The sequence below is a fragment of the Anser anser genome (assembly GCF_964211835.1).
Source record: "Anser anser genome assembly, chromosome: Z".
Lineage (NCBI taxonomy): Eukaryota > Metazoa > Chordata > Aves > Anseriformes > Anatidae > Anser > Anser anser.
The window spans coordinates 1,197,298-1,224,351 of NC_139723.1; the positions used below are offsets into that span (position 1 = coordinate 1,197,298).

General features: G+C 40.1%; 1 protein-coding gene and 1 long non-coding RNA gene across 14 annotated transcripts in view; both read right to left on the reverse strand.

Annotated features, from left to right (window-relative positions):
• CAST (calpastatin) overlaps positions 1 to 27,054 on the reverse strand; it is a 65,802-nt gene that overhangs the window by 32,080 nt on the left and 6,668 nt on the right. For 10 of the 13 annotated variants that reach the window (XM_083818068.1, XM_083818064.1, XM_083818063.1 and 7 more), the window contains exons 3-4: positions 19,764 to 19,835; positions 3,041 to 3,100 (exon numbers count right to left, since the gene is read on the reverse strand). In XM_083818068.1, coding sequence (XP_083674194.1) covers positions 3,041 to 3,100; positions 19,764 to 19,835 — 132 coding nt within the window. Of the gene's footprint in view, positions 1 to 3,040; positions 3,101 to 14,376; positions 14,472 to 19,763; positions 19,836 to 27,054 lie in introns of those variants that run through there. The other 3 variants (XM_083818058.1, XM_083818057.1, XM_083818059.1) reach the window with 2 other exon arrangements.
• Positions 8,966 to 14,366, reverse strand: LOC310889874. Its single transcript, XR_014576860.1, has 2 exons — positions 13,794 to 14,366; positions 8,966 to 11,778 (listed from the first exon to the last, which is right to left on the reverse strand). It is a non-coding gene; the product is annotated as an uncharacterized lncRNA (long non-coding RNA).

The window sequence follows — 27,054 nt, forward strand, 5'->3', positions numbered from 1 at the left end:
ACACAGTACTTATCAGGTTTGGCCATACTCTATGTGCTCTCACTCATATGTCCTTGTTATACGACTACCATATGGTTAACTCGAAGACACAGACATCCAGTTGCATACAATCCTATATCGAACAGGTAATCCTAACTTTTCACAGCTTTTAGCTCAAGAAGGTTGGATGCATTTATGTAACATCTAAAGCTAGGAGTCAATCAGACGTGAGATGTCCTTTGGTAGCATCTTCTCTCACTTTGTAAGAAATGTTACAGAACCAAGAGCGTGAGCTACAATAAACATAATTTGACTTTTCCTGGTCTAGGACTACTGGCTGCTCAGGACTTGAAGTAGACTGTTGTTAGAGTACAGATTTTCCTTACATGCTTTGATAAGTAAACACACCTTTTCTTTGCACGACAACGAAGAAGAGCTTACTTGCATTTCTGTCTACACCTGAGAACGGCTGTATAGGACAAAACCATATTTCCAGCTTGACAACCCAGTTATTAGCAACTACATGCCATTATTTTAAAATATATTTGACAGTATTTTACTCAACATGTTGTAGGGTATGCATTATTCATTATGCTTGTACACCTTTTAAAATATACTGCTCATATTATAAATTTATCTTTTTCAATGGTGTAGTATCCATGGGCTTATATGAGCAATGCTTTACTTCAAGACATATACACAGACCTCAAGATGCTTAAGGCCACATTATATGTGATCATGAATATATACATACTCACACATACACAGACATTTAGATAGACTTTCACAATAACAAAGTTCAAATCCAGTAATAATACAAAATTTAATAATTTAATCAATACGAATGTAATACAAAAACCCAGCAAGTCAAAGCAGTGTTCTATTTTAGTATGAGACTACATATTCAGAGGCTACTCTGAATCCTTTAGTCATCCTTTGCCAGTCATCCTTTAAAGACCATCAATCATGAGCAGTCAATCTGAAGCCACAGCATCAGTTCACAGTGTACACAAAAATCCTGCTTCCTCTTCTGTTGCCTGTTTCCACCTGCACTGTCTCAGTACCTGAGAGACCTCATTCCGTACTGGCTTGGGAAACTGAAAAATAGCCTCAAACAACAACAAAAAATTTTCTTAAGCTAATTCAGTTCTGCTACTTAGTTTACATTGCAGTTGCACAAGTGTGTGTACCAGGAAAAGGCAGAAAGTTGAACAGGAAATATTTTTCTCTGTGGCAGTACCAGCACCTTACTTCCTCTTCTCCTCCAGCAAAAGCCACAAGGTACCTTCTCTCCACCCTGTTCTTCAGACCATTCCACCTAACCCCTCGGGTTTTGCCTACAAAACAATTCCACATTCCTTGCTTAGCTGTAGTAACTCACAGCTTTCTCAGAATGGCAAAAAACTGAGAGCTAATTCAAGAGAAAAGAATTTTATACAGAACTGGAAGCTCAGAGGTCAGAGAGAGGTCCAGAGCATCTTTAAGAATTGTGGCACACTAGAGAGACTCTAAGATGGAGAAGTGAGACCTGATTGCAGCAGGCAATTAGGAAAGAAATGTTAGTTTGCCAGAAGTTCACAGTAAGAAATGAACGCTACAAGGCCTTGCAACACGATGTCTCTGCAGAAAAACCTACTGTCAGAGTGCAGATGGCTTGTGTAATCCAGCAGAACAAAAGACATTGATAACACAACAGACATTAGAAGAAAACATTTGCTGCCTCACACATGTGAGTGCAGGACAGTGTTTCAAACAGGGGTTTGTGTTTGCCAGTCTCACAGCGCTGAAATGTACGCCTCTGCTACTGTAGTTCTGTTTCATCTTGCAAACAACAGTTCTAAAGAACTGACTAAAGATTTACTACACTCTTCTGTGAGTTATTTGAAATCCTAAGTAGGTAAAAGACTAACTACATTTAGACAGTTGTCTGGGTTCAACAGTACATTGAACAGCATCAGTTGCAAACGATACAAATGAGTTTGCTTGCAAGCACAACAACTAGTAATGATGATCGTCATGCAGCTCACTGCTACAAGCGTAAGTCTTACATGTGTCCGTGGAGGAAAAGGGTTTTAAAAGGCTGAGGGTGATCTAATCGCTAAATTCAAATACAGAGAAGATGGAGCTGGACCATCCTAAGAGGTGGACACTATGACCGCAGCAAAAGAACTTCCAATTTGATAAAAGGAAAATGAATTATCATAAAAATGTCACGAAGCATCAGTACTGGCTACCCGGAGATGCTGTGCAATCTGCACTATTATAACTATTCAGGGTTTAACTGGCAAGGCCTTGAACAGTCTCACTTAACTTCAGAGCTGACCCTGCTTTGACAGGGGGGCTAGACCAGATGACATCCAGATGCCTCTTTTAACCTCACTACTCAAAGTATTTTTTAATTTGTATTTACACAAGGTGCAGACAATCCTAAGTTTTACTATTGCACAGTTTGTTGCTAGCCGAGGTTGGTATTCAATATTTTTGTTGGTTTCACTATCGTGATTATGGAAAATGGAAGAAGAGAATCGATCGTTTGCTTGAATATTCATAAATTTTATTAGGCAACAGAGGCATAAGATCCTGTCTTCTAAAAAGTAAAGGATGACTCTTCTAACCAGCAAAGCATAGCTTCTACACTGAAGAAGTGGTCATCATAATTTAAGACAGAAAACGAGTGTAAAGAACAAAGGCAAGGATGCTGACAGGGAGCCACACACGTGTGATTTAGGAGAAAATGCAACTGTGCAAACACTAAAGGCTGAAACTAGACCTCAATTCTTTGGATATGTGAAACTATCATTAGGTGAATAACCCTGTAATAACACCAGGGGGAGCGACATGCATGTCACAAAGCATGGCTGACCTAAAAGCTGCTATTGTTTTCCTAAAATCCTGAGTACTTTGTACAGCCTTTTTTAAATAGCTTTTGATGAAGAAACTAAGCTGTAGATGAGAAATACACAAAGTAAAGTTTGTCAGTATCAAAGTATGGAAAAAGAAATTCCATTGTTTTTATATATTTGTGCTTAGCTGCAAGCATGAGTTTCCCAGGAATTCATACCTTTACTTCAGATGGCTTCATAGTGGGTGTTTTTGATGCATCAGCAGAGGGGGACTGCTTCTGAGAAAAAAGAAAAAAAAACTAATTTAACTTTGTTATACATACATATATAAAGCAAGCATAAACAGCTTGAATCCTTTAGATAAACAACCAAGAATAAAGAATAAAATTATACTGAAGTTAACATTTTGTATCTTATGTCTTACTTGTATTTCTACTTTGTGATTATGTGAGATCTTGACTACAGATCTTCTCACAACTTTTTTTTTCCCCTCTGACATGTACCGAAAGCAAATTTGATACCAAGGATCAAAACAAACTCAAATCCTGTTCTTGTACTGCATTATATATACCCACTGTGCAGGATTCTTCCACATTTCAAATTTCTTTATAAAAAACTATAAAAGTTATAGTATAAAACTACAATATAAGTGAAACTATAAAACTATTTCTTTATAAAGATATACTTTTGGATTTGTTACTTTGGCACAAAAAAATATTTAATACTAAATTGGAAGCTGAAAAACGTTGAGATGAGAAGCAGTAGTTACTTTCCATGTAACGCACACCAAGAAGTGTTTGTGCATGTCATGCAACCCTTTCAGAAGGGCTGCCAACAGTCCAGCTTCCTAGTTTCAGGAACGTTAACCTGAGAACAGCAGATGTTTTACTTCTGCTGTGACTGTACCAAACTTCACAACCCAGAAATAGCTTAATTCTCATCAATACTTTATACAGATGTAACACTACCTCCCAATTCTGCTTAAAGCTGCATTTGCAAACTCAATTGCAGCAACACATTCACAGTTTGCATTTAAATGAACAGCACAAATTACATTTTCTTCTAGGCTTTTTTTCTTTAGATGCTTGCCATGCCACTTGCTGTATTAAAGCATGTACAGTCTGAAAGAACTTAGATGCTGTAAATTATTCTATACCTGGTGTGACTTCATATTTCCACATAGAATTTTTTCTAATTTCCAAAAGTGTGACAACTATACTGTGCTCTCCCTTCCAAGGCATTTGGTATCTTGCATAACTTGCTAAGAGGTATAACAACTCTAAATATATACTAGAGAGAATCTGCAGTTGCCACCCTACAGAAATATAAGCAATTAATAATTTATTTTTCCATATATGTATATCATATAGATTGATCACATAATAGGTAAGAACTTTTGTATGGGTGGAGACATACATGAGAATGTATAAAAAATGTATATATAAATGTAAGAATGTATACATCAGGACAGAACAAATGTTTGTAAACAACTTTATCACTACCTATTATCAGGTAATCTGTAGGCAACATCATATTTCTTATTTTGCCCTATAACCGATTTTTCTTTCTTTTCTTCTTCGTGAAACACAAATTCCTTCTACGTGAGTAAAAAGTATGTATCTGTTCTGTACCTTCATATTAGTCATCCTAGTCCCTATTCATTTTGTAAGGATACATTTCTGTTTCCCACACAGTACGACTTATTTATTAGATATCTGAAACTTCTCCCTTCCTACCCTCCAGAAGCTCCCACACAGAGCCTTTTTCTTGCAATACGCTGAAAAACTCTTCCCCGAGCTGCACTACAGCAGCACCGCTACAACCTGCGGAGATCCAGTGCTGCTGCACTGCTGAGAGTGACAGCCTTTGGTGGTGGTTACTGTCAGGTGCTAAGGTGGAAGGCAATCTTATTTGAATGGCCTGTCCCAGAGCATCTTTAGAGCTCTGTTTGTTAGTTACAGCCTCCCAAAGAAAACAGCTCCTACCTTCTGCGTTACCCAGCTGAACGGTAGTCATTAGCAGGAACTTTGGGAGAGACGAGGAGTTTAAATGCTCATGGAGGAAAAAGAATAGCTGGGGGATAGAAAAGGGTTTAATACGTGGCTGCTGATCACGGTGCAGGCCAAGCCATCCTCCCCTGTAAACACGTGGGGTTGGCATGGGGAAATAAAATCACTTCCTGGGAAGCCGGAGGGGGAGTCTGGGGGGAGCACAGGGCTTTCCCTGCCACATCCCACCTCTACCTGCAGGGCAACACCGTACTGCCAGGTCCTATGGCTACAGCATGCCTCATTTCATTTACACAGTGCTTTTCACCTGTGTTCCTCCATACTTGGGGCTTTTAAATTTTCCCTCTCCACCCACAGGCTCTCTGCCTGCAGAGCCACTAGAAGGAGAAAAGGGTCTTTTGTCCTTCCGAGCCCTTCGGCGTTCACTGTGAGCACACTGAGCCTTGCAGCCAGAGCGAGCTGCCACGGCCCAAAATGCTCGTTTCGTAACTACTGCGCAGCCTTTAAAAGACAGCCTGACTCCTACAAGCCCATTCTGGGCGATGACTCCTCACGGTGGCATGTTCTGGTTTTCCTCTTCTGAGCGCTGTGCGCCTCAGCCCACAGCAGGCAACCGGGAAGTGCTGCAATAGCTGCGGGCTGACGGTGGGGCCACGGAGCGGGTGAAGCTGTCTGCCGAAGCAGCGCATGAAGGCAGGCCAGGCTCGGAGGTAAATATTAACGTGCTGCTTAGCAACTTGCACAAAAACCGCCTGACGCACAGCTCCCGGACACTTCCAGCACGGCACGCCCTGCTCATGCGAAAGGACGGTGAGCGCCTGCCGCCACTCGGGCCAGAGGAGCCCTGTCCAAAACAAACAGGGAAGGTTGAACAGCCCAATAGAAAGGCACGAGCAAGGAGAGTTCGAGCTGCCCTCGGGGCTGGAGGTGACGGCAGGAAAGCCACGCACGCGCCCTGTCAGAAAAAAGCAGTTTTTCTCGCTTTGTTACAGACAACAGAGCGCGGAGCCTGCAGCAGATGGAAAATGAGCATCGGCCATCAGCGCTGACGACGGATTTTCCTGCGGCTGCACCCGTGTGGGTCCTGCCCCAGAAATGTACTGTTGTCGGCAGTGCCGTGGGACGCCCAGAGAAGGTCCCTGGGGTGAGGGGGGCTGCCAGGGGCTCCCTGTTCGGGGGACAGCTGCTGCGTGGCTCCCAAAGCACCCAGAGTGGGGTGGGGGAGGACATGAAGTCCACAGCAAACGCCGCGAAGTCGCCAGCAGGGAGTGGATGGAGATGGTCCCCCCAGCAGCCACCATCACAGGAGCTCCAAAACCAATCCGTCAAATTAACAGGACAGACTTTATGCTGGTGTTGAAAGAGAACAGTGTCAGAAGTGAGAAAGCAGTTGGTAAATCCAGGAGAAAAAAGCCCGTCAAAAACTTATCTCATGTCACTGTGCATGTTCCAGAGACATGGAAGTAGAAGCGAAGGTGAAGAGAACAATGGTGACAAACATCAGAAGAAAACAACTTTAACTATTCAGGGAACTGCATGCAGATGTCTTTTGGAAAAACAAAACAGCAGGTGAAAAACCCCATGACAGGTCCCAGTTACTGCAAGCTAAAAATCATTGAAACTGCACCACACACAATGGAGCAAAAGCTACTGTCAGCTTAAGCTATTACTTTTGGAAAAACACACAGAAGATCCCTCAGACTGCAAACAGTTGTTGCTTAGCCCTTAAAAGGAACTATCAAGTAACAACTCACCAGCCAGCTAATTCAGAAACAGAAGAGATGCTGAAAATATTTACCAAACAACCAATACACAAACACCTAGATAAAATGAGATTAAGAATCAAAGAAGAACGCATGCAAAACCCATCTAACACTAAATACATTCAAACATGGAAAAAAGCCTGATGAATAAGAAAGAATCTGCATAGGACGTGCTGACTACTATTTTCCACAGTATGCTGGATGTTATTTTCTTGGTTGAAACAGGGAGGTAAGTGTGCAGGGCTAACTAACAAACATGCATTCAGCCGGGGAGGGGGGGTGGAGAAGGAAGGAGGCCCCAGCGCAGCTCCTGGAGTATCTCTGATGGGCTGCTCTCGGGTTGAAGATCAGATGCAACAACAAAAAAGAAAAGGAACTGAACAACAAAGGATACGCAGCCAGCGCTAACAAGAAAAACTTGCAATTTTACAGTGCCACAATTTGAGATACTATTGCCTGAAGAAACAAAGGAGAATCAAGATAAAAACTGTAACCATTATATTATAAACACAAATGTAAAATACAGGAATAAGTTTCCATCTTTTCAGCTTAAACCTCTCTGGGACAAGTCCTAGGATCAGCTTGACTAACACACTCCAGCGCAAATGAAACAAATAGATTTGAGGACAAGTTTTGGGGGAAGAACTGAAAAACCGAGTGTGAGGGCTGTGCACGTCACAGGAAAAGGATGATGGGGACGATGGCACCTGCCATTTTGTCCTCTGGTCAGAGCCAAGTAAATGGGAAAGGAAGAACTTGATTTACTGTTAGAGCAAAGAACGTCTCAAGTTAAAGATCAAAGACTTTGCTTCTGCAAACAGTCACTGCACAGCAGTGGGTACCGAGACAAACCTGGCACTTCCAGCCCTGAAGCCTTTGGACCAGCTTATGTCCATGTTTGCTTGGTCATCCAGCTGTGCTGGGTCTAGGATAGAAGGCTGAAGAGCTACTTGAGTACCCTTTTGGGCTTACACACCTTTCATACATATGAATTGGGACTACTTCTTGGGCTTAGTGGTAACAAAATTTTCATTTCGATATTATTAACTTACAGGGTATATGATGGGGGAAAAAAAAAAAAACAGCCTACGCAACAGAACAGTAATACATAAATATGTTTCAACTGAATGTGTAAACGTAAACTGGCTTTGGTTACTTTAGTTAAAGCTGTGTAATACAGGCAAAAATGTGGTCTGATTAAAGATTTTTTGTTTGTGTGAACAGTTCTGTTTCCAACTAACAGCATGTGTAAGACATGCAACAAATGCTGTTTGGAGAACTGCAAAAAAGTAATGGGTTATTTCACTGAAATGTAAAATGCCATTTGAGCAGTTACAGGTTAACTCTCCCACTTGCTCTAGAGGCATATTGAAGTGGCTGTGAAACCCTTACCACCCTGAGATGTACCAGAAGCCTTTTAGCAGACAGAAGGTAGGCCACGACTGGCATTTATAGGCCATTACTGCATTTAACAATGCATTTCATTACAATGCAAGCAAGACAACATACAATCTTCCACATACTTTCATGCCAAAGAATCAGTATTACAGTCTGTGGCATGCACGCAATTCCATTCATTTTCCATATAGCAAGGGAAGCTGCAAGATGTGATCTGAGCTAAACTCTGCATATTTCTGTGCATGTGTGTGTGCGTGATTAAAGCTACACTGCAGCTAATAGAGGCAATGATTTAAAATTGGGAAAATATGTAGCACTGAAACTGCCTCTTTATAGATACTGTTAAGAATGTAATTGATACAATAGCTGATTTTAAAGTTATTGCATTCAGTTAGCTGAATTAAAAGTTACAAACTTGGGATGGGAAATGCCACAGAAGGATTCAAGTAATTCTGGAAATATCCGATTATTTTGTAACTACTGTTCTTACAGAGAAATAATTTCACTATTAAGTTGCTATGAAAAACAACATCTGTTCAATAGAAGGAAAAAAAAACACACCTGAGACCAGTATTTCCTTCTCAGGTCTCAGGCTCTCAGTTAATATTGTGGAGGTTTAATATTAAAAACTTAATAATAATATGGAACAGCAGGATATAGGTTTCCAGTTAGTACCTGCATATTATCCAGTCTGCAGTATTTTTACACAAAACACTCCTACTGTATATGATATATATACTAACTATGCTGTCCTGTTGCGATGAGTTTCTTTGTTGTAATAATCAGCATAATTTACTTTCTAAACAATTTGCATTGGAAGTTCTAAGGACTTACAATGTACCTAACAGCATGGCTCTTTCACTTATAAAGCCTATTACCACTGCTAAAATGTGTAACATGCAGTTTTAGTGAACAAAGTCTACTGTTCATGGCATTTCAAGAGGGAAAAAAAAGTACAGTCCTTAAAGACAGGTTTTTTTTTTTTTGTTGCCATATTTTAATGTAACAAAGTTATTTATTAATGTTGGTAGAAAATACTAAATTCATTAAAGCCCTGACTCAGCAAAGCCCCTCCACCTTTGCACTTGATACCATAAAGCAAAGCAAACAAAACAGGATTCAAGTTTGCAAGCATCATGATTCATTTGAATAGGCAGTTTGACGAATTCAAACAGGAAAGCATGAATTCCACAATATGCATTGTTTCAAATAGTCAACCTAAAAAACAACAACCACCATTTCTAGGGATGCGTCTTGAGCTTTTAACATTCATAAAGTCAGCATGTGTGAATACAATCTAAAAGTCTGTAAAAACTATTACCAGTAAATACCTTCATTTACAAAACTCGACAAAGAGAACAAAAAAAATAGTTTTAAAGATGAAGTCCCCCTTAAAAAAAAAAAAGTCAGGAAAATCCCACACAGCTAAAGGCCACTGAAATAGATTTGCTCTTTTCAAATGTGCACTCACAGTTCAGAGCAAACATGAAGAATAAACTGAAGGAAAGCTAAAAGATGTTCATCTGCAGAGTCATGAAGAAACCTCAGCAGGTACACTTGCTAGGGGTTGAGCTGGAACAGCATTACAGCTTGCTGGAGGTGAAGGGAGCACAAGCACACTGCCAGGAGAAGGCCTCGTGTGCAAGGAGGTGACAGGTGAAGCCATCGGCAAAGACTCATCTGGACTTCCCTGGATGAAGACAGGATCACTCCAGAAGAGGATTTTCTACCTGATGACCTTCAGACTCCACACATACTGACCTCCTAGACAATACCAGTACTGATAACGAGCACTAGGGTTATGTCTGTGCTTCTTTTCCAAGTCAGCTGTAAAGATCAGAGACGAAAACCCACCAAAGACCGCCAGTAACACTGTCTCCTTGTAAAAACTACATTGAAAAGATGACCCTCATTACTGTTGTGGAAAAGACTAACCCTGAAATTTCATTCATTCTGCATTCTGGGAATAATTATTTGCAGCAAATATTAATAGAGCAAGAGCAACCATCATTTAGAGATGTTAAAAGAGCATACAGAAAATGAATAAATCCATTTTCTCACGAAACAAAGACATAACAAATGTTTAAAGACACTTGTCTGAACGAAGAAATGGAAGAACTGAATAGCTCGTGAAACTCTTTTTTCTTTCCTCAGAGCCTCAAGTGGTGCTAAATTTATTGAGGAACACAGGGCATTCAGCCAGCCAAGTTTCGTAACACAGACTCACGCCTCTTGTTTTCTTCTATTTGGCGTACTGGAACAATATTTAGGCCATTTTAGCACAGAAAAGAAACTTGGCGATACTTAATCACTATATTTTGATGCATCAGCTAAAGCTGATTAACCATACTACTCTAGCTTAGAGTAACAGGTTCCATTTAAGCAGTGTTTTTTGAGATAATCTACTCACATTTGAGTTTGGTCACACAGAATCAAGTGTTATCAAGGACAATCTCTGAATGAAGTCAGAAATATATTTACACCAAAGTGAAGTACAAGGCTTTGTACCACCTAGACACTGATCAGTCGAACCATCTTTGAGTTAGGTGTCTGTTTTAAGATTTCAGCAACCTATGTCAAACCCAAAGCTTCATACTGGTATGATTTTTTATTATTTTAATGTCACTATTAAGACTCCAAAACAGCTTACAGTTCAACAAAAAACAACCCAGAGAAGTGAATGCCAACCAACTTTAGAACATTCTTTTGCCATTTGACTCTTCTTAAGCTTCCTGCACCTCATTTTATACTTACTCATATGCAGGAAGTTAAGAATATATAGAAAAAATTCAGAACTACCCCACAGGTGATGGTAAGAGGAAATGACCATTTATTTGTTAGTACCTCCTACTATGTCTAATATTTTCCACATTTTTTTGTTGTTGTTTACCTGTTTTGGAAGTAGAAGAAAACAGTTTGCTAGTCAGTCACAGAACATGCAAGGTACCTAAACATGAAGAATCTTAACATACACACAGTTTGATCTGTGGGCAGAAGATTCCTGATCCAGAAAGAAAGCCAGTATGTACCTAGCATAGAAAAGCAGAGTTTACCTGCTGCCTTCAGGTTCCATGAATACAGCTTTAATATCACAGGCTGTGATATTAAACATTAATGTTTAAAAAGCTTTCAATGGAGTTAAAAGCACAGACTGCAACACAGTTCATCTTTTGAATCCAGATCATACCTCCCCATCGCCATTTGTTTCATGGGAAAGGTTCTCCCAGTCATAGCATGAGGCAAGTAAAAAGCATTCTGCTTTCATGCTTACTGTTCACTGCTGAAGACGTTCATTTTGTTGTAATTTTGATAGCGAACTTGGTAGTTTCACTCGATCCCAGAATGAGTGACCTGACATGAAAGTTCCTTTGGCTATGCATGTAGAAATAACCAAAAAGCCACTTTTTTGAACATCAAGTAAAACTCCCCATTGGGCATATAGAAGTGTCATGAAAAAGAGTTTTGACCACAAAAATCTGTTTTTATACTCCCCATTTCTATTTCTTAAAATGTGCTCCTCAGTTATCTGCCTTTGGATAACTCCTGTTTCCAACACAGTAACTTCTACAAGTTGGCACATACAGGAATTTTATTTCCATTCAGTCATATTCAAGTATGAGAAGCAGTGTGTCAATACTGTCAGCACTCTTCTCAGGTTCCCACTCTGCACAAGGGAGTACTGCATTACAGTAAAGTACGTACTCATCACGGTAGCAGAGCTCTCCTTTTTCATTGGTAGCTCAAAATCCCTCTTCTCAGCTCTACATTTTAATATACAGCGGTGTCCTGCAAAGAGTTAATAGTTAGCTGTAAACATTGTGGCAGTTTCTGTGAATGGTTTTAAACAACAGAATGTTCCAAAGCTATCTGCAGCAGCGAATTGAAGGCTGATAAGAAAACACCAGGAAAACAAGCTATGTGGTGCCAGCCACATGCCACACAGTGCTGCTGAGTTCAGCGAGGATTTTTGTCACTTGGTGTGCAGTATGACCCAGGGATTGTATGCAAAGCCTTGCCTCAGGAGGGCAGGAATAGAAACTGAATTACAAACTGAGACAGCGGTCTTTAAAGTGTTGGGGTTAAAAAGGTAAAATTTTTATGTAAAAGAGGACTTCATCATACAACTACAAATCTTCAAGATTATGAGCTTGACTAGTTTTATTACAATAATCAAACTAGACAATACTCATAATGGCCAGCTAGTGGTCACAAGAACTAGTGAGAGATACTGAATTAGAGATTTTTTTTCCACCCTCAGGATTCAGAGCAAAAATATTACTAACAAAGCTATATGAAGTGATGCATACATTGCCACAAGGGTGTTTGCTGCCCACATGATTGGAAAATACGACAGTAGAACAAACAAAAAATCACCTGAACAAGGAATTTTAGAAGATTTTTGCTCTCAAAATATCATTTAAATTAACACTGCCTAACCTTCATGTAGGCGTTGTTCAAAAGAAGTAAAAACTCAACATTGATTCGCTATTCCTACTTAAAAACAGCCGTATTGAGGTATTTCTTGTTTCAGAATGGGCTCTTAACTCAAGCACACAAAAAAACTGCTTCAGAATGGTCCTGTGCATGCTCTGTAGGAATAAGAACATTATTGCTCAATTGAAAAATCTAAAATTTCCATCTCCATGTCATCCTGTCATATGTCACAGAGGTTATGTTCCTGGGGATTAAAATTTTTAGCACTTCTATGAAGCAAGGCATAAAGATTATTTCTTCCAGGGTCAGTAAGGCTGCTGAGCCTTGAAGAGCTCCTGAGGAGTTAGTTCACAAGGCTACAAACCTCCCTGCCTTCCTATTAGATTCTTCCTTTTGCAGAAGGGAATATGGACAAAGCCACAACCTTTTTTTGAGTCCAGGTTCTTCTCGCTTAGGAAAAGAAGGGCAGAAATGAAGATGACACACTGAGGACTAGCTTACTGACAAAGGTGGTTCCTTTACGTTCTGGAGATGGGGGTTTCCATCTGTGTTTCTCCTCCACACCCATTTCCAGTCCTTCAAGATCCACCACCTACATGCAACGCAGCTTTGCTCCCAGATTTCAAACTGGGAGTGTCCACCTGAGCAGCAAAGTTACAGCAACAGCTCTGCAAGACAACACTGGCAGAGCGACTCATCTGTGAGACAAGCCCTTCTGGAAGTCTAAGATCAGGACAAGGGTTTTCTGGCTAGTTCTGTGTGTCTGTCATACTTAACCACTCCCTTAAAAACAGAAACAGAAAAAAAGCAGCATTTTATTTAACAGGCTGACAGTAACGACTACTCTGGAAAAGAAAATGTCTTATAAAAAAAGCTATCCAGCATGTTTTACCTTAATTAAATAAAAATAAAAGAATGAAGAAACTACTAATCAAAAAAGATAATTCAAAGACTGGGGGGGTCTCTGCAATGTTCAAGAACTTTGTGTCACTTATCATATTGTTTTCACTTTCTCCAAAAGGGCAAAAATGAGAAGGAGGGATGATACCGATACTCATGTTTCACATTAGAAACTAGATCCTGTTTTCTGCATTTGTTTTCGGACCAAACATAAAACATTCATGATTACGGATCAGAAGATTCATTTTACAGTAGCTATAATCAAGCACAGGCATAACAGAAGCAACACCTACCTAATTTCTACTAGTACAGAAACAACAGTTTTGGAATACTATTTAGTAAAAGGCATTTTTGTTTCCCATAAGGTTTTATGTATCTGAAATTTTAGCATGATTTAGGTATACCGAACACTTAGGTATAACGAACACTTGTTGTCAAGGTGGTGTTGACACCTAAACATACTTTACCTAAGGAATAGCTCTTACAGGTCACCACACCCTGACTATGCAACGTTCTGTATGTGCCGTGGGTATAGCAAGCTCCACATCTGTGTGCCAAAAAAATTATATGGGGTTCTGAGTTGAGGACAGCATAGGCTGAAAGCAATATAAAATAACAACAACAACAAAAACGAAAACCAACAACAACAACAACAGAGTCCCAGCATAGTAAATACAGAACAACTCAAATAATACTTAAAGAGTCAGCTCTTTCTCATCCTGCTCCTGTTCCAGATTCTGCTATGTCATGTAAACCACTTCTTGTATCACTCACAAAACACGCATTCTTAAAGAGCTAGCATCTAAAAAGAATGTTGGCAACATGTAAAATTATTTTAACAAGCCTATTCTCTACGGACAGACAGCTCTTCAAGCCTGCAGATGAAACGATCATGTCGGAAGCCCTGGAAGACAGCAGAGAGTCTTATCTGAGCCCACAAAAATTCACGGAAGAGAGAGACAGAAAAAAAAGGAGAAGTGCAACGAGAACGTGAATTAACCCAAAGCAGGGGTAACATGAAGTAAAAGCCGGTAAGAACGGCTAGCTTACTTGGTACGGGTGGGCCTTCTGTTCCCAGCACGAGCGTCCCGGTGCGGCTGTTCTCTCGCCAGTGCCCGGCAGGCTGTGGTTTCAGTTTTCACTGCGCCAGCCAAGCCCTTGCAGAGGCCGTGTGCCGGCTGGCAGGGCCGCGCCTGCTGCCGTCGGCGTGTGGGGCGGGCAAGGCAGGCACGCCGCTTCGGGACCGGTGCCCGTGGCACAGCGAGAGCTGCCACAGCCCCGCTCTGGCTGCGGAGGTACCCCCGGAGGTAGAAGAAAGCCACCTCCCCACCGGGCACGGCCAGGCCAGGGGCGCAAGGCCTACGCAAAGGGCGCAGCTCTCAGTGGGGTCACCGCCAGCTGCCAGAGAGGAGCCTTCGGCCTCAGCCTGCTGAGACGTGGTGCGGGTGCTGAGGGAAGAAACCCACCCACCTCTCATGAACGAGACCAACACTTACCGTGGGGTTTGGGGGCCAGCACCTCCCTGCACTGCGACTGGCTGCCTGGGGAGCCGGAGTAAATAAGTGGTATCACTCAGATTAAATCAGATGGCTGTACCAGCTAAAGCCACCAAAACTGGACTGAATAAGACCACTACTTTGATCACAAAAATCCAAATCTTTTACGTTAATTCAGAAGTTAAGAGGCAGTATTTGAAGCGTTTTGAAATACCAAAAGTGACCTGCTCTTAAACTATTTTTTTGGTATAGAATCAAATTCTCAACACACATAATCTGGAAGTCTTTTTGTTTGCTTGCTTGCATGTATTTAAAGAAAAAGCCTTCACACTACTACCATCATTTTTTCATAATAGCTTCAATGCCCTTTACCTCAAGGGAACAAGAAACAAAACCCATCTCAAGAAGGGAAGTAGAGGGAGAACACCCAAGGATATGACACAGGCTGATGAGGAAAATACACTGTTCTGCTCAGTTAAGTATGGACATTTTTGCTTTTGATCATATTATTAATTTTAAAACCTTGCAGAGCATTACAAGTTGTAGTTTTTGTAGGTGTAACTGTCTAGATCAGAGGCTTCTTTTATGGCCCTGCTTTTCAAAAGTGAAGATTACCTTTGCTGACCGAAGCTTCATGGCATAGCTTTACATGAAGCCAGCTCTTCCACACAGTTTCCATATTCATACAGCTTCCATTTTTTAATGTTGTGGTCCATTTTTAGCATGCATCTGCTACTGAGAAAACCAGCACTGTCATCCACACTGACACAGTTCTCATGCTTTTCAAATACAAGGTAACCATTGGTAACAACTGTGAGAGCAACTTGTAGAAAACACCCCTGTGTTACAAAGCACTCATAATTTGAGGATCTGTGCAATCAGCTGCTCTAAGGAGAATGTGAAACGCAAGACTGTAGGTCTTTTTTGGAATAATCCCAAAATTTAGAGATGATCATCTGACCCTTTTTCACTATTTTACTGGCAACAGAGTCAGGAATAAATTTACACATTTCTTTGGACTTGCCAAATCAGTGCTGCAACTTCAAATGTCCTCTACTCAGAAATGTCTTCCTTCACAACAATATGTTTGTGCAAAGTTCCCAGAAATAGGAATTTAGTGACAACTAAATAAGGTACATAGCAAAAAAAACCACTCAAATACAACAGCTCTCCTGTATGTTGCACAAAAAATTTATTGAATCCCTTGGAAAACAGTGTTAATTTGGATGAGAACTGGAAGTAAGTCATCTTAAATTTTACTTTGTTAAGATCAAGTGGCTTCCTCTGAATATATTCAAGATCACTCAAGTCTGAAATAAAAATAATACACAATGCATTTCCAACGTTGTTGAATTCTGCCAGCATCGCTTTAATAAACTGTCCACGGAACTAATATGGGCAACGATGCACGCTTCACTAAACTACAGATGCCAGCAACAAAAAGAAAAAAAAAATTCACCGAGTTCACTAAGAACAATAACAAAAATTTCTTACACAGAAAAAACTGTAAAGGCCACTTGATATCAGTATAGTTATCTCACAAGAACGCAAAGATCCAAGAAGGATAGCTTGATCCAGCTGTACTCAAATATTAGGGTCTTCTGGCTATGACTGAATGCTAAGCTAGAACTTGGCATTCCTGCTGGTGATGGAATTTGTAAAAGCAAATGTAAAAGACCATAAAAGAAAATACACCAGTGCCGGTAAGGCACCTTTGCAACTGGAAGGATGTTAGTTCAGTTTTTCCTCTTCACTACTGCCTGTTAATAATTTTGGCAGTGACCTCCTGGTTTGTACACCTTTGCAGCTAAGGAATACATGGAAGAGGCTGCTCACCAGCAACCAGCAAGTATTAACAACCTTATCTGAGTCTTTATTTTTCCCCTCAGATTATCTGACAGGGTTCTGTAGAAAGCGTATGCTTACTGAAGACACCTTGGTACAATACAGCAGCCAAACAGAACTTTACATCAAAACCAGAAGAAAGGCTTGCTATAGTTTGTTCCAGAGCAAAGAGTGAAGAGCTTCAAAATGACACAGAGAACAGCAAATCCATACAGATATAAAAGAAAGGAGTAGATAGGCAGCACTTCTTTCTTCCACCACACGAAGGCACAGGCAACCAACTAAAACGTGAATAAGAAGACACTGAGCATATGCTGCTGAGTAAATACCGGTTGCAATGACAGCAGCTTAAGAGCAGGACAATAAAGAACACAGGGATAAACTCACAGCACTCAGAATGGCAGTTCAGATACACAGAAAATGAATCCAGACACAAACACTTACTCTTAGTAGTGGTTTGCATTACAAGGTGCAGACACAGGAAAATTAAACTACCCACATATTAGCCAGGCATTAAAACAATGACAAGTATAAGCTCCTGTGTCTTTAAACTTGGAAACAGAAAACCCAAGCAGAACAAAAGCCAGCAGTTATTACTACTTACTAACAGGCAAGGAATCAGGCCATAATATAGAGCCAAAAAAACAAAACAAAAAACCACAATCTATTCTGTTTACAGTAAGTAATTCCACCATAGGGTAAGAGTTGATTAAAAGACTGAACAGCTGCAGCAGCTCTCACTCACTCTCCCCATCTCCCTCATCCCCCCCCCCCCCCCCCCCCCAATTCATCTTGGACAACATACATTAATGAGAAGTATTACTGACCAACAAAACAATTCGGACAATTAAGGAATCCCAAGAGATTTCACACTTGGAACACATTTAAGCTACAGCAGAGGGGAAAAAAAGAAAGGAAGAAGTAGCTATCATGAAGTTGTCAAAAAATATGCTGGAATGCTCTTGATTTTGTTAAAGGAGTTGATCTAGTTTTGTAGAAAAATAGAAAAGGCTGCCTTGCCTTTGAAAGGAGTATTTCTTTTTCTGTAAAATCCATGTAAAAAAATCCCTACATAATGTTTCTTTTGAATAGGTATTTTTAAAGGCAAAAAAAAAGTGTGGAAAAGAATACAGCTAGCCAAATGATATTTAACAAAAAAAAGTACAGGTCACACGAACTACATGAACAGGACAATAAATTGGTTTTGCTCTATATTAAATAATACTGTAGGATGTCAGGAAGCTGTAAAAAAATAAAAGATACCGTTAAAATAAAGTGTAGTCTAACTGAAGAAAGGTAGTCATGGCCCACTGTGAAGTAAAAAGATTAAATTTAAAGTAGCCATTGATTAAGAGCCAATCATGATAGCATGAGGTAAATACTTTCACAGTACATAATCCTCACAAATGAATATTTTGGAACATCTCAGAAACCAGAGGAGCATACAGTACTGAAGAAAATACATAGCCTAAGTTGTCATAAGCTAATAACACGAAGCAATATCTGGCAATTGCTTTTAGTCACTTTTTTTTCAGTATACTATTTTCCAGTTCTTTCTCTCAATAGGATCACAGGAATCGTACTGTACACATTTGCTGTAGAAGATATGCTTACAACAGAAATAAAACAAAAGAGAAACAAATACATAAATGCTAGTTAGCAAATTAGATGTGAGCTTTCCTGGAATTATGCAGCAGCAACTGTTATTCAGAAAGATTACGTTTTACAGAATCCTGGAATGGTATGGGTTGGAAGGGACCTTACAAGATCAACCCTCAAGTCCCACCCCCTACCATGGGCAGAGACACCTCCCACTAGATCAGGTTGATCAAAGCCCCATCCAGCCTGCTCTTGAGCACTGCCAGGGATGGGGCACACACAGCTCCTCTGGGCAGCCTGTGGCGGTGCCTCACCACCCTCAGAGGGAATAATTTCCTCCTTATATCTAATTTAAACCCAACCTCTTTTAGTTTAAGGCCATTACCCCTTGTCCTATCCCTACACTCCCTGACAAAGAGTCCCTCCCCAGCTTTGCTGTACCGCCTTTGGGTACTGGCAGGCTGGTATACGGTCTCCTCAGATTCCTCTTCTCCAGGCTAAACAACCCAGAAACAGTCCCTCTCTGTAGAGCTATCACATGAACGACTACGTTGAAGAAGGCACTGGCAAACTAAGATGAACAGAAAGAAAATCAGCAAAAATGTCTGGATACCTTTAGTGATGGATGAAAGCACTGAAAGGATATAAATGCTGTTGTCCCTTTCTTATGTTGCTGTTTATTGAATAGAGGAAAATAATTATTTAGGTAGCATATCAGTGTCTTTGGCGAGTATTATTTTTAAAAAGCATTGATTAAGAAAATGGAAAATGCTGTTCAAATAGTTGCTGCAGAAATACTTGCTGCTGATAATATAAGTCAAAATATGGGACAGCTGTAGGTATGGAATATGCACCTAACTGTGACAACACCAACTACAGCCATCAGTTCACGTGTGACCACCATCAAAAAATGTATTCTCAACTCCCTGTTTGAACATTTTGCAAGACCTCAGCATGTTTAAGAAAGCCTGCTTCTCTTCACGGAGTACCAACTGCACTCCAATATGTCATTTGTCTTTATAATGTCCCTTACACTAAATTCCTGAACTACTGAACTGCTCCAAGGGCTACAAAAGCAAAGAAAGTTATCAGTGTTTTGATTTTTTCTGTTCCTGCTGAATAAATGTAATCCAAACACATAAACAGTACTTAAGAGTGAAAAAAAAAAAAGAATCCTAGCCCCATGGTCAAATTAAGTTTGCCTCTGCTATCAACAGGACTGGATTTCTTTTTTTAAAGTAACTACGAGACTAGCTAAGCACACTTCAAAGGGAAGGCACTTTCCAAGTCTATTTCCTCAACATCCAATGCCTGCCTTTTGCTGACTTGCATTCCTCTTATTTTCATTCACTACAATTTCTAGCAAAACACAAAGAACATCTCTTAGTGATGCTAAATGCTGGCGAACACAAACCGTTTTCTATCCCAGTGCAGGGGATGAACTAACATCACAGTCGCTTCACTTTTCAAAGAGACCATTTAGTCACTATGCATTACCTTGACAGTAGAAGGTGCTCCGCTTGTTTGTGCTTTGGGGGGCTGAGTGACATTAGCACTTGTTGAACTCTTCTGCAAAATAAATGAAAGAAACATAATAAACAACAGAAATGTTGATGAAGAAAAATAAAAGCCAAGTAAAACTGTATACTCAAAAATAATATTGAAAGTTATATACTAAAAAAAGTCCATCACAATGTTTTAAAAAGGTAAGTCATCCAAAAAGTAAGTTATCCTATGTAGCTTTAATTCATGTAGACTTATTTCAGATGGCTTTGCCCAGCACAGAATAGGCTGAGTACTCTAGTACTGTTTCACGGAATAAATGTTAAGTCTATGCTATTTCCTGTGGCAGAGCAACTCATTTTAACAAAGAGTTAAACCAACAGTAGCCATACATACAAGCAGGGACAATTTATGAGTAAGACTTTAATGACAAGTATATATTAAAATAAGATGGGTATGCTGCCACTGTACAGAAATAACTTGAATAGTGACACTGAAGTTTGATATTATACCTCAGGCAGGGAAGTAGAGATAAGTAAGTGAGAGCAAAACAATGGCTTTCCTAGTTAATTAACAAAATTGCAAAAGAAACAAAATAGGACATCCCCTTTGAACCTCCATTTTTCCATTAATGCAGGACTGTTATTTAGCAAGGACCCCTAAGTGCTGCTGGAACAACTCGACAACTGCCTAATGTCATACATCGTAAAGACTATAAGAATCGATCATTAGTAATAGACACAGCAAAAAGCATAAGGTCTTTGGAGGCAACAGATGGGTAAGACCTCACCATTTTCTCTGACAAGTGGAAGCTCAAGATCACACTGATTATTCTCTACAGGAGACAAGTCTGCAGAACGATGGCTCAGAGATCCTACTGGCAAACTTGCATTCAAATGCAGAAACACACTTTCCAAATGATCCTACAATAGCTACTGCAACAGATTGTAGTCTCAGAGTCTTTTGTACTAAGGTCATTTCCCCATCATGTTCTCCTTGTAATTTAGCTCCAAAAAAACAGGAAAGCATCTCACATAAATAAAGCTGCACATTCCTCTGTTAACCTCCAGTCAGACCGCGGTATTTTGTGGCCATTTACATAGACTAACATCACAAAAATCTGGCCTAACAGTACAGACCCTGACATACAGGAGGATATTTACCTTAAAGATTCCACGCTTAGTACTGGTCATGCTGAAAACAACAACGCTCAAGTAAGACTTCACAATGTGTCACAAAAAACAAGAGCAACGGTGACTTCCCCCCCTTAAAAGAGTGCAAGGATGTGGCTGCCTCCTCCAGCAGCTCTGGCCAGGACCTCGCCTGCCCAGCTGCTGGCGCCCAGTACAGACCAGTGGGTGGTGTCCCCACCACCACCAATCGAGTAGATGACTCCACAGACCAGGAGTGCCTACAGATACTCTCAAAAACATCTTCTCAAGAAGAACAGACATCTAAAGAGCAATCAGGATTCTGGGTACGTCTTCAGAACCACAGTTCTCTACTCGCACCTCGAGCTCAGCTGAAATTGCAGTCCTTGCTTCAGGACTTCATGGTTCGTGGTGTTCAGAACTTAATTTGGTTAGTAAGTGCCCAGCATAACTGGAAATGCACAAATAGAAGGTTCTTCGCACACCTGTACAACACCTACCACCACCGCCAAAAAATTAAAAAATGTCAGGCACAAGCCTTTTCCTTTCTTTTTTCCTCCCATCAAGTCCAAACTAGAAATAGTGAGAAGTTTATATTTAGACTGAAATAAACCCTTGTTCTGATGATCAACTTATATTAATCAATTCAACAGTGTAAGAAAAAAAAAAAAAAGGTAGAATGGCTAATGCTAACATTTCTCTGTTTCATGGCAAGTGGAACAGTAATAACGGTGGGAGAGAGAGGAAAATAAGAAGATAAATTTTCTGCTGTTGAATAAGAAAGGCTACCTGGAGGTAAGCTACATGGAAATTTACACACCACCAGATTTCTATCCTCTGCTGAATACTGAACATGAAAGGCTGAGTAATACTTTTTAGTTCCCAGGGCCATCTTTCAAAACCAACCTCTTTGCTATCTACCCCTTACAACATTTCTAAAAGGAGACAAAAACGGCAACATCAAGCCAGTAGGTTTATCCTTCTAGGCTTATTAAAATAACGACTGTACATGGGAAAGGTACTGGGAAGGTCAATGCTCCCTCCAGGCACAGCAGCTCCGACGCCCTTTATTGCCAAATCCGTCAATGCTGTTCCCATCTTCTCCCCCTCCTTGAGGCAGGAGAGTATTTTTTTCCTGTGGCAGTCTCAGACCCGGTCAGATACAGGATCACCTTGCAGCTGTACTCAGGCCTCATTTTCCAACCTGGCAACAACAGACCTAGCAAATTATCAAAGCACACCTTCTTTCCAAAACAAACTAGAAGAATCAGCAGCCTGTACAGAGCTGCGTATGAAAGAACGAAAGCCGTGGCATACAGATACTTACGGTCTACTCTTCGTTATTTGCAGCAGATTCAAAAGAAGACATAACACTGATTCTGATCTGAAACAATCTTAATTGCCCCATGTTTAATAAAGCAGAGATGAAATACATATCCCTTTGATATGCAAATTTTCCCATACAAGCGTAGTTTTCTTTTATGAAAAAAATCATCACAGGAGGAAAGAATATGCAATCTCTGTTCAGGAAATGCTTTTAACAACCCTGAGCAGTAATTCAGCCTACAACTTTCGATCTTCGATTCACGACTTACGTGAGCAAAAATCACTCTATTTCTTCCTAAGGTGGGAGGAGTCTCGATTCATAACAGCTCTAAAGTAATACCAAAACTTAACCGGAATAATTTGATTTTTTAACCACTTTTTGCATATTAAGCACAGGAAAAAAAAGAAAAACAGAAAAGAAAAACAGGCAAACAAAGCAGTACTTTATTCTCCCAAACCACTCCACTTCTCTACATAGGATTGATCAGAAATACCTTATTCCCCTCAGGCCACCAGACGGCCCTGAGGTTCAGCACTGGGCAGAGTGCCCGCCTTCCGAGGGCACTTAAAGGCAGGCACTCCCCCCACCAAAAGGAGCTGGTGGCATGTAGCTTCCCTCTGGGATCCACTGGAGAGCCACACCTCCCCACAGAGAGAGCACCTTCTCCCATTAATCATTACTCAAGGAACAGAGAGATCTCATCTACAGCAGCTTCTAAAATTTGAACACATCTATAACAGTACATAAATGTAACTTTAAAATAAAAACCAACGCTGATTATTTCATTTACTGATTGTTTTCATTTTTAAAGACGGTTGAGTTTTCACCCTGAACTCCTTGAATGATGCCAATAATACTGCATCACTGTACTGATTGCCTGTGTTTCTTCCATTACACAGACTATCAGGACTATTATCAGAAAACTAGCATACTGCTAAAACTAAGCTGCATTCTGAAATCTTGTAAGCACTGTATTTGGTGTTCTAAGAAGCATTTAAACTCTGGGGAAAAAAATGAAACAATGTAGTTTAAAGTAAATAATTTGTTACCGAAGTTGAAAGAAATCTTACAAATGCTCTAATTAAAGTCACCTTCGAACCCTCATAATTTTAATCAACAGTGGGCGCCCTAACAAACTTTACCAGTCATAGTGCCTTTATCTGAATTGCCCTCCTGGATTCCAGCTAACTCTAATGCTCGTCTTGGATAAGGAATCTGTGTCACAAGCATCAGGATTAAAAACCATCACAGAAATCCTGGTGTTGAGTAAAGAATCAATTCTAAAAGAACAGCAATGTTTCAAAGCCAGTTATCATTATCATTCTCTCAAAATACAGAATGTATTTCCTGCTGAGTGAAGAAAGATGAACTTAAACAAGTGGCATATGCTTTGTCTACGCTGCTTGAAAGCACGGCTTGAAATGGCAGGATGTGTTAGGAAGGATCGTTTCACACCATCTCTGTTAAAATATGCCCACACTCTCAGCTGGGGCCTCAAATTCCTAAAAGGAAAAAAAGGGTCATATGTTTTAATACTTCATTTTTACATTCAGAGAGCAGTGCTGCACAGACTAGATATTTAGACTGATAGAGAAGCTCCCTGTGGTATTTCACTCTACAATAGGAAGACAACAGCTCTTTCCAGATTTTGTGCAGTTAATAGCACAAGCACGAGCCTATTCAAAACAGAGTAAGTGTATTTCAAACCACAGTCGCACACAATGGGAGTGTTTGGCCTGCAAAGTTGTGAATTACACATATGATTATGTAGTAAAGTACACTTCAACCTGCAAAGGACCATGTCATACTTACGTATTATTAAATATAACATAACTTAATTTTTCCAAAGTTAGCTAATCTGAATCACGACCAGATGAATTTAAATTTACTGCCTTTGTTCTGTCTACAAGTAATGCTGTACTTAATGCCCACGCTTCAAAGTTATCTATCATGTCTCATGTCTAAGTATAATTAAAAGAAAAGCTCCATGCAGTATCTAACACAAATAGCCTCACCATGAACCCCACAAACGTAACCGGACTGCCTATCACTTTGGAATGCTTCATAGCAGTTTAGGACAGGATTAGGACTTGTGCTGAAATCAGATTAGCCCAGATTCCCATAAAAAGAGTTTCCCTCTTCTGCTAACCCTTCACCCCCACTAGCAGCCCTTTGAAGGGGCAATACTGAACATAGTGTTCAGGAACGTGACAGCGTGTTACAGGGAGTTGCATGGTCACAAGACCTGCCTTGCTGAGTTTGTCCAAAGCTTCACAAAATCCATTTCCCTCTCTTTCGCAGTAGCTAACAGTGGGTACAAAAGAAAACAAACACAGTGATGTAAAAATAGGTCAGACATATGCTGATAGACCTTCTAAATATACTCTCAGAGAACAGACTCAACGTATGCCCCAGTGATTTTAATTGCAGTGTACTTTATAAACTTTCCTGGGCTTCTCTGCAGTGAATTTGTCCTATCTTCCCTTGAACCATTTATCTTCTAGCATCCAAAAACTGCTATAGCACTAATACACTTTGGATTTTGTATGCAGTCAGGGATGTGAAACTGGTGGAAAAGCACATGCAAAGCGAAGATGATATCAAGAGGTAAAGGAAAACTACATCAGTTGCCTCTCACATGCTAAAACTTCACATCCAAAACTGCAAAAGGCTTGAAACATCAGGAGGAAAGGAAAAGAAAGGAAATTTGCTATACACTTTGCAATGGCATAATGCAAATTGTAACGTCCTAAGTTTTCACGCAGTGAGAAAACAGAGGGATGGATATGGGAACATGGGAGCACATCATTCATTTCTGGTGCATGACAGATACACCCCAGCTGCAAGCACGTGAAACAGCATCACATGCATGAGCAACCACCGCTTCCAACAATGAGCATTTCTTTTATGCCAAGTTCTACGCACTGCAAGCAATGAAAACGTTTCATTAAAGCTGATTTAGATTCTCAAGTGTCTGATTCTCTTAGAATGGAAATTTAAGAAATTAAAGGTTCCAAAAAACAAGACATAAAGAGTTCAGGAATATGCCCTGTGACTTGAATCTTTGTCCATGAACAGTGCCCAGTACAACCCCTACACATGAACACATTGACTTTGGACCATGTTGATAAAGAGCTACCTTTATCTCCTTTCACTTACATATTCTAACACACCCGAACTTTCCAGCTCTGTCCCTCCAGCAAGTCTTCTGTGTATCTGTACAAGACACTGTATACAGCTACACATTCTGTAGTTCATTGTTAGACCGACAAGTGATACGTATTTCAACCTAGAGTTGGCCACTTCCATGGTAAGCAGATTCCCTCCATCTTGACCTGAAGCTTGAGTAGCACTACCGAAATGAGGCAACTGGATGTCAGTATGAAGGTGTCTTTCCTTTGATAGTGTACACAGAATAAAGAAACAGACAAGATCAATCCTTCCAAGCAGAACATGGCCCTGTAGAGCAGGATATCAGTCTTATCCTTACCAAATAGTTTCACCATATCTCTCTACCTGCTAGACAAAATAGCATCAAAGATTAGTGCAAACAATGTACTTCCAAGTAACTATCATTGGCTGCCATGAAGGACCAGGGTTCAAGTAAAACGGGCATGTTGCCCTAAGGCCACATCTTAGTTTTTATTTTCAGAAACTAAACAGACTACATTTAGCATGGACCCTTGGGAAGGACCATGCCTAGCTACTTCCCAGGCAAGACAGGCATCAAGCAGAATGGAGGTTGCTGGAAACAGACACTTGATTCACTTCCTCGCTGTTTCTTTCTGTCAGTCCATTGGCATGCGTTAGCTGTGTGAATCCAGCATCAGCCTCTTCAGTGCAGTAGAAAATGAACTGTAAAAGATTAATTCGTAGGGGAAGAGTAGACGCAGCCTACTGCCACCAGCTAGGCTACTGATACCATGCAGGAAGAAAAGCAGGCTCCATATTTCGCTGCTTTTATGTTCATGGCTTTCCCTTTGGTCTTTGAGGAAGCTGTTTATCATACAGCTGCTTGCACCAGCCTAGTACTTGCTGATCTGGTTTCTCTTCTCTCCTACTGAGCAGTAGAATAGCCTCAAGTAAGGTAATTCTAGCCCTGTGTCTCAACACCACCTCTCTGTGCAAGAACATGTCTTACCAAAGTAGGTTTCTACGTACAGTAAACCTGCTGAGCTTTTCTCAGTCTACTTTTAAGCCACCAAGAATGAAGGGCTTCAGAAGAAAGGCTATTCTACACCTTGATAGTACTCATTTTGAATTCTCCTTGATGTTACGGCTAACTAGCATCTCCTATTCAAACCAGTGTCAGACCTTTTATTACTTCATTTTTCAAAGCCTTACTCATTATCTCTTACTTCTTGAGGACTGCATACCTTAAAAATATGAAAAACAAGGTCATTTTTTATTAATTTTAGCTAAGCAATGAGTAGATGGCCTTTTAAAAATTGCCCTTCAATATGAATATGAGCTTTTCAAATATCATAACATTTCCTTACCATTTTTATCCTGTGTATCATTTATATAATGATATTATATATATAATATATATCATTATATTATAATATTATTATATTATATATTATTATATAATATATATTATTTTATATATATATATAATATTATATTATTATATAGGAGCAAGATGAACAAACTCATTATTCTAAGTATGGGCATCCACAGCTATCTACAGACACATTATAAGTCTCTGCTTCAAAAACTGAAGACTACAGGAATATTCTCCATCTTTTAAACAAAAACATAGCATTGCAAACTCTTGGAAAAATAGTACAAAGGTTCTGAATTA